The sequence below is a fragment of the Brassica napus genome, chromosome C3, assembly GCF_020379485.1.
Source record: "Brassica napus cultivar Da-Ae chromosome C3, Da-Ae, whole genome shotgun sequence".
Taxonomy (NCBI): domain Eukaryota; kingdom Viridiplantae; phylum Streptophyta; class Magnoliopsida; order Brassicales; family Brassicaceae; genus Brassica; species Brassica napus.
The window spans coordinates 35,442,987-35,451,826 of NC_063446.1; the positions used below are offsets into that span (position 1 = coordinate 35,442,987).

General features: G+C 32.8%; 1 protein-coding gene across 1 annotated transcript; it reads left to right on the plus strand.

Moving 5' to 3' along the window:
• Nucleotides 1-1,875: 1,875 nt before the first annotated feature.
• LOC106429628 (phosphatidylinositol/phosphatidylcholine transfer protein SFH7-like) lies at nt 1,876-6,705 on the plus strand. Its single transcript, XM_013870379.3, has 13 exons — nt 1,876-2,101; nt 2,322-2,364; nt 2,457-2,703; nt 3,440-3,539; nt 3,640-3,906; nt 4,011-4,088; nt 4,156-4,307; nt 4,402-4,501; nt 4,585-4,671; nt 4,767-4,887; nt 4,979-5,343; nt 6,219-6,296; nt 6,402-6,705. The coding sequence occupies exons 2-13, from the start codon at nt 2,346-2,348 to the stop codon at nt 6,414-6,416; spliced, it is 1,629 nt and encodes a 542-aa protein (XP_013725833.2). The 5' UTR covers nt 1,876-2,101; nt 2,322-2,345; the 3' UTR covers nt 6,417-6,705.
• Nucleotides 6,706-8,840: the final 2,135 nt, after the last annotated feature.

Below are 8,840 nucleotides of genomic sequence, written 5' to 3' on the forward strand. Positions count from 1 at the left end.
ACTCTTGACAATATTATATTGTTTTATGTATTCTAAACTTGAGATCTAAAACTGAGATGTTATCATAAAGATCCTTAAAGTATTTTATTTAAGACGCTCGTATATGTTTGGTCCTGAAATACCATACGTAAGAGTGTTATTTAAGAAAATTATTAATCTTTTTCATTACTGAAAGATGTAATTTCATATGAAAAGAAAAAAAAAATCATAATAGTAACTTCTATAGTTACAAATGAATAATTCGTATGTACGAGACGAATTTCTATACGATTATATGTAAGAAATTTGGTTTGAAATCCAAATAGACCAATAAACTATTGTCTAAGTCAAAAGAGAATTATGGACAAGAAGTCTAAAGGACCTAGATATCATAATAGAAATGAATAGAGTTTATTCTCTTAAGCTTAATTCTCTGAAGAGAGTTGATTGGAATGCATATCCTGAAGATATTGTTTCCAGGGAAAGAAATATAGTAAGTGTGGTTGTACTCTTTTTCCTTATCATGGTTTTTTTTTATCCCATTGGGTTTTTCCATGACAAGGTTTTAACGAGGCAACAAAGAACATACAAAAGATAGACAACCAAAGAGAATGTTACAATTTGAGAGATGAAAATCTATCATTGTTCTAAAGGTTTTATGACTACTCATTCGAGGGGGAGCTTACGTAGTTGTACTCTTTTTACTTTTACTACGGTTTTTCCCATTGGGTTTTCCATGACTAGGTTTTTAACGAGGCACCACGTAATACAAGATGGATGATCAAGGGGGAGTGTTATAAATTAAGCATTGAAATGATCATCCACTTCTTTACCAAACTCAAGCACTATGATCATCCACTCCTTTACCAACTCAAGCACTATGATCATCTACTCATCAAGCACTATGATCACCCACTCATTTACCAAATTAAGCACCATCTTTGTTATTTTATGTATTGTTGTTCACTATAAATACCATCACTCATCTCACTCTTTTGTACACCATAAACAAGAACAAAAATTTATAATCAAAGAACCATTACATCTTTTTCTTCTTCCTTATAATAAACTCTCTCCCTTATACTAGTGTTATTTGCTTCCTACGGGTATTAAATTCTACTCTTATTTAAATTTCTCGATATTATAAATTATAAGTTATTTCATAACAAAACGTATATAGATTGTCTGTATATAGATAGTCTAGTGATAGTGATAGACGAATTTTGGGAGGCTAAACAACTTGAATTTGAAGCAACTTTCGTAACAATAAATTTGTATGGCCATATGGATATAAAAAATGTTTTGTGGACTTTATGTAAATATCTGGAAAGACGATTCATTCATAGACTGCGATTTCACTCAGAAATTAGTCTAAATTTTTTCATAGATTTGGAATATATCCTAAATTAATAAAAACAATTAAATAACATAAACTGTCGTGGAAAAGCATCCCAACACAGATAAAATCCAACGTGTTTAACCCCAATTTAAAATGATATTGTCATATATGTATGCTTTAATTAATCGGTGTATCCAAAATCCAATGTAATATGTGTGGTTGTGCTTTTGAAAAAGTGATTTGTAATTTATTACTCCGAAATCCTGTCGACAAAAAAAAAAAAAAAAAACTCCGAAATCCATTAGTTTTGTGACTTTTGTCTCAGCAAATCCCACTACTAAAAACAATTGAGTGTACCACCGTGCTACGAGTCTATGCTTTTTATTTTATTTTACTTGATGGTTAGCATGGTTGATGTAAAATATGTTCAATCTCCGAGTAGTGGGCGGAACAGCCTGAACTCAGTCAACATAGGCGTCACTCTCTCTTCTATTATATAGGTTTATTGTACATATATGATTGCTTGCTCATAGATTTTAATATATCACACATGTCTATTTCCATATTTAAGACAAACAAGTTGCAGAAAAAAACAAGTTGCAAAAAAAAAGAAGGGAATAATCTTTGGACCTTATCAATGGCTTGTGAGATTGCAAATTAAGTATTTTTCTCCAAGTTTTAGTTTCAAATCATCTTCTCCATTACCATCTTCAACCCTTTCCCCTCTTAATCATTCTTTTTTTTTTTTGTCACAACCCCTCTTAATCATTCATCTCCGAAAAGGTTAAGACTAAAACAAATATTTCTCATCTTATCTTTCTCAATCTTGATTATTCTATATCTTGAATTATCTTTTGCTTGATCCTTCACCATCTACCCTTCTCTGAAATTGCGCCAGCGCGTTTAATTCATCAATTCGTATTTCATATTAATTATATAAATAATCCGGCCATCCGGCCATCCGGCCAATACTTATTTCTGAATCATCTTAATTGTCTTGTAGGTGCTCAATTAAGTTCATCCAAGCATGGCTGACACCAAACAAGGTATATAAGTCAATGCATTTGTCTACGCCGTAATTACAATTTTTTTCTCTTTTCTAATGTTAATTTAAACTAATGAGTCATGGGTGGTTTAGATATTGAAACTTCGGAGGATGAGAGGAAGATAGTGAAGATAAGCTCCTTTAGAAAGAAAGCAATAAGCGCATCAAACAGATTTAAGAAGTCGTTCAGGAGGAAGAGTCGGAGGACCAGCAGAAGAATCGTGTCAGAACCAGGTGGCATCAATGCCGATGATCTTAGGTCTATTGATGCATTCCGTCAACTCCTTCTCCAAGACGACCTTTTACCTACCCAACACGATGATCCTCACATGATGCTCAGGTTTTTTTTCAACTCATGAAAGAAAACAAAATTTGCACTTAGGTACAACTTAAAATAGATTATTGCATTTGGAAAATGAATCTATAATTGTTTGCCAAATCCAAGGTCAACAGCGAAGCCAACTACCCAAATATCCAAAAATAAAAGATATATAAACTAGTGTTTTTTTTTTTAACTTTAGTAGGTGGCATGATGAAAACTAACTGTTGTGGAACATTAGTTTTTGGACGTGGAAATATTTTAGACTTTTTTTTTTTTTTTTTGCAAAATTGAAATATTTTAGACTTCAACAACTTTGAGTTGATCTATTAATTAAAACTCATAGCTTACTTAATATTAATTTTGAATATAATGAATTCAAGTCATATTGGAAGAAGTCCACTCTCCAAATAAAAGTTATATTACTTGGTATGGGTCTCGTATTTCTTACAAATTTACGGACCCACATACTCATGACTGACCAAGTCATTCAAAAAACTTATTTAGATTTATTATAGTGAGAGTATGTCAAATAATGTGGATGATATCAATATATTAGATGACAAAAATTATGATATGTTTACGTAACATAAAATTTCGTATCAGATCCGAAAATGTCCAAATCTGACTTGAGAATCAAGAACTTTTTATACATATACATAATTGTCTTTATATGCCAATAAATTTCCTATAATTATTGCGAATTTAATATTATAACATTAAAGTTACAATCTCTGATGTTTTTTTATCTGCGAAGATTCTTAAGGGCGAGAAAACTTGACACTGAGAAAGCGAAGCAAATGTGGAGTGACATGCTCCAATGGAGGAAAGATTTCGGAGCCGATACAATCATCGAGGTTCACATTTTGTCCATAGTTCGTGGAACATCTCTCTCATGCCGAGTAAATATATAATATTTGACAAGTTCTTCAAATTTTTTTTTTCCCGATGCTGAAGGATTTTGAGTTTGAAGAGATCGATGAAGTTGTCAAGCATTATCCTCAAGGCTATCATGGAGTGGACAAAGAAGGAAGGCCGGTTTACATTGAGAGATTAGGCCAAATCGATGCTAATAAGCTGTTACAAGTGACTACAATGGACCGGTACGAGAAATACCATGTAAAAGAGTTCGAGAAAATGTTCAATATCAAGTTCCCTTCTTGCTCAGCGGCAGCCAAGAAGCACATCGATCAAAGCACGACCATTTTTGATGTGCAAGGCGTGGTACTTTACCTTTTTGTATCTCCATTCTTCTTTCAAAAATGTATAAATTAAATGCAAAAAATGAGCTTAGATATTTAAAATATGTGGCATCTTTCGAATACTAGGGGCTTAAGAACTTCAACAAATGTGCAAGGGAACTTCTACAACGCCTTCTCAAGATCGACAACGACAATTACCCTGAGGTATTCAGTCTCAAACAGCTTTTCATTATAAATGGTAACAAATTTGTGAAAAGGTTTTTCTTTGTAGACTCTAAACAGAATGTTCATCATCAATGCGGGTCCTGGATTCCGGCTCTTATGGGGCCCCGTTAAATCTTTCCTTGATCCAAAGACGACATCAAAGATTCATGTTCTTGGGAACAAATACCAGAGCAAATTGCTCGAAGCCATTGACGCTAGGTAAGATTACTAGTCGTTAATCATCCTATGCTGCTTTGTGTTATATATATACAATTATTTGTAATTTTCTAGAAAATCCGGTTTCTTGTACTAGTGAGTTGCCACATTTCTTTGGCGGCCGTTGCACTTGTGAAGACAAAGGAGGCTGCATGCGATCTGATAAAGGCCCATGGAACGATCCTGAGATTCTTAAGGTCAACTTTGGAGCTTAAAACTTGTTTTTACGTTTTTTTTTAGTCTCTTACCAAACATATAAGTGTGTTATTATGGAAAGCAGATGGTGAAGAACCCTGAGGCCAAGTTCTCGACTATTTCAGAGGACGAACGCATACTTGTAGAAGATGAAAGATTGATGGTCTTTGAAGTATGCTGAGAACTTTGACAACAACCAAAACACATTAACTTATAATTCTCATCAGTTATACCTAATTAACAATATTTTATGCATTAACTTTGTAGCCTCTAGAGAGAAAGAAGAAGAGAACCATCAAAGTCAATGTGTCTGAGAAACACATTGCAACTGTTGACAAGTTCATGGCTTTGTCTTTACCTGAAAAGCCTCCAAAAACCGTCAAAAGAGGTAATATAGCTATTGACATTATAGCTCAAGTCTGAAGACTATTTCTCGCTCTACAATCCAATTTGTCTAATCGTCATAGACTGTTACGTAGGGAATGGGCTACCAAAGAAAGATGATGGTTTTCTTGTGGGAGGGGTTATCGCCTTTGTGATGGGAATTCTAGCAATGGTCCGGCTATCTAAACACGTTCCACGCAAGCTCACGGAGGCTGCATTATTTGGCAACTCAGTTTACAATGACGAATCAAAAATTACTAAACCCTACCAAGATCAGCTTTCAACACCAGTATCAAGCTCCGAGTATGTATTAATGGCAAAGAGAATGTCCGATCTTGAAGAGAAGTACATGTCCCTTGATTCGAAACCAGCGGATGATGGTTTAGAGAAAGAAGATAAACTTCAGGCCGCGCTAAACCGGGTCCAAGTGCTTGAGCAGGAGTTATCTGAGACCAAAAGGGTAAGATCTAACCTCAGTCAAACTAGACTCAGTTAAATAAACGACAAAACAAATATTAAATTAACTAATTAACCACGCTTGTGTGGTCGGGTGGTCAAGGCGTTCCGTGTTCTGTGGATCCTTAAAGGGACCCGAGTTCGAATCCGCACCACACTAGATTTCCACGCGCGTGACCACCGTGACTTTCACATTAATGGTTTACCCTCTTTTTTTTTTTAATTAACAAATGGTAAAGAAAATAGCAAAATGGTACAGGTACAAAGCTAGTGGAAATCAACGCGTTTTTTAAGAAAAAGAAATACATATTAGTAGGTTAGAATTAGGATCCGAGATCAAATCCAGATCCGCTCCAAAAATCCGGATATTCAGAGGGGCCATGGATATCTTGACTTTTTAGTCTAGATATCTGGATCTGTAATTTTTATTGATAATAATTTCAAAAATAGTAATATCTATATATATATAAATTAATTTTATTTATTATATTTTCATTTTATAATAGTATATATAAAAAATTTAATAGTATATATATAAATAATTAAAAACATAATATACATTTTTATTTTTAAATTGTTTTTAATATTTTAATATATTTTAACATTATTTTTATTTATTTTAAGGATCCAAATCCGGATCAGGTTATCCGCCGGATATTACAATTTTTAGAAAAATATCTGACGCCTGAATCTGAGAGCTCCAAATCCCGATAAAGATAAAAAAAATATGGATCTACCGGATAATGATCCGGATGATACCTTAAAATTCCCCGAATACCCGATCCGTCCCACCTTACATATGACTACATTTTCTTTTATAATAGAGTGGCCTATAGTAATGTAATATAGTTGATTATTTTGCTTCTTTTTCCGGTTTAGGCTTTGGATGAAACGATCACCAAGCAGAATGGGATTCTTGAATATATTGAGAAGAAAAAGAAGAAGAAGAAGAGACTGGTGAGATAAATCCTTTAGAGAACTTTTATGATTAATACTATATGCTTAATTAATTTCTAGTATTCTTTGTCAACGTCCCTAAAGTTTTTTTGTTGTATTTTTCAGTGTTTCAGGTTCTAAATCAACGAACCACTTTGACCCCAAAAAAAGAAAAGAATTCCAGTCTGAAAATAAGATGAGATGAAAAGCACATGAGGAATATATGCATATATGGTTTTTCTATATATAACTTTGTTGTTAAGCAAAAAGTGGGGTTTGCCACTAGAGGCGTGCTTTGGGTTCTCTCTTGTTGAACAAAAAAGGTTTATCTCTTGTAATTTCGAGTGTATATTTTGGTATTCGCTTGCAACTTTTCGTACTTATACGTAAATTAACTCGTGCGAGTAAATGATAACCAATGTATTAACTATCACTAGTGTGCAGAGAGAATATATTTGATGTCATTCCATTTAATTATTTCATTGGATGGCAACTGAAATTGGTGGCCATCTGTGGCTGACCCTCCAGCAAAGATGCTCTTTAGGGAAACAGAATGATGTGCACAAATAAAAAAGGGAAACAGATTGATGAAAATCAAACAAATTATATATTTTACTATTTGCTATCAATAAAGATTTTAAGATTTTTCTGAATCTTTATGTAGCAGTAGGCAGTGGCGGAACTAGCGTGTAGATAGGGTGGTTACTTGACCCATATGAAAAAAAAATCTTGTAATTTCTTTCTAAAATTTTGATGAAATGCTGAGAAATTAATTTATTGACCCTTGTGAGTTGTAATTGTTATTAAATTGATCCTGGTAAACATAAATCATGCCTCCGCCACTGGCAATAGGGACTCCTTCACTAACTGCTTGATCTTTCTGAGTTTGAGATTTTTTTTTGTATCTATTAGGTTGTATAAATATTTTTGATCCCTTTTTTGTCAGTCATTGGTATCATTGGAGAATATTTAAAAAAAATATTTGGATCATATCTTTCGGAATATATTTAGCATTGTGAATATTATGTAATTTTCTTATTGGTTTTAATATAACTGCTTAACCTAGAGTCACAACCGACTCTCGACATGTATAAGTTATTTGAGTAACTGATGTGTATCAATGGAACAAAGCAAGTCCAGTTTATTCTTATTAGTTAGTTTGTCTTTTGCCGTTCATCAAGCGACAACCAACAATTTGATAACTGTTATGATTTATAGTATCGAGAAATTTAAATAAGAGTAGAATTTAATAACCGTAGGAAGCAAATAACATTAATATAAGGGAGAGAGTTTATTATAAGGAGGAGAAAAAAAAAATGTAATGATTCTTTGATTATAAACTCTTGTTCTTGTTTTTTAGTGTACAAAAGAGTGAGATGAGTGATGGTATTTATAGTGAACAACAATACATAAAATAACAAAGATGGTGCTTAATTTGGTAAATGAGTGGGTGATCATAGTGTTTGATGAGTAGATGATCATAGTGCTTGAGTTGGTAAAGGATTGGATGATCATAGTGCTTGAGTGTGGTAAAAAAGTGGATGATCATTTCAATGCTTATCTTATAACACTTCCCCTTGATCATCCATCTTGTATTACGTGGTGCCTCGTTAAAAACCTAGTCATGGAAAACCCAATGGGAAAAACCGTAGTAAAAGTAAAAAGAGTACAACTACGTAAGCTCCCCCTCGAATGAGTAGTCATAGAACCTTTAGAACAATGATAGATTTTCATCTCTCAAATTGTAACATTCTCTTTGGGTGTCTATCTTTTGTATGTTCTTTGTTGCCTCGTTAAAACCTTGTCATGGAAAAACCCAATGGGATAAAAAAAACCATGATAAGGAAAAAGAGTACAACCACACTTACTATCATATTTCTTTCCCTGGAAACAATATCTTCAGGATATGCATTCCAATCAACTCTCTTCAGAGAATTAAGCTTAAGAGAATAAACTCTATTCATTTCTATTATGATATCTAGGGCCTTTAGACTTCTTGTCCATAATTCTCTTTTGACTTAGACAATAGTTTATTGGTCTATTTGGATTTCAAACCAAATTTCTTACATATAATCGTATAGAAATTCGTCTCGTACATACGAATTATTCATTTGTAACTATAGAAGTTACTATTATGATTTTCTTTCTTTTCATATGAAATTACATCTTTCAGTAATGAAAAAGATTAATAATTTTCTTAAATAACACTCTTACGTATGGTATTTCAGGACCAAACATATACGAGCGTCTTAAATAAAATACTTTAAGGATCTTTATGATAACATCTCAGTTTTAGATCTCCAGTTTAGAATACATAAAAACAATATAGTATTGTCAAGAGTTTTCTTTCAAAATATAATTTTTCTATAACTCTTCAGGAGTTTTGATTATATTCAAATCATGATTCTATTGATTTATAATCTCTTGATAAATACAAATGGATACATTTGTTAACCTTATAATATTTCATATATCCCATAAAATAGTTTGTTTCAATTCGATCGAATATGCAGAGTTCCCGGGAACATGATTTTGATATCATCAATCCTTCATGGATTATACTTT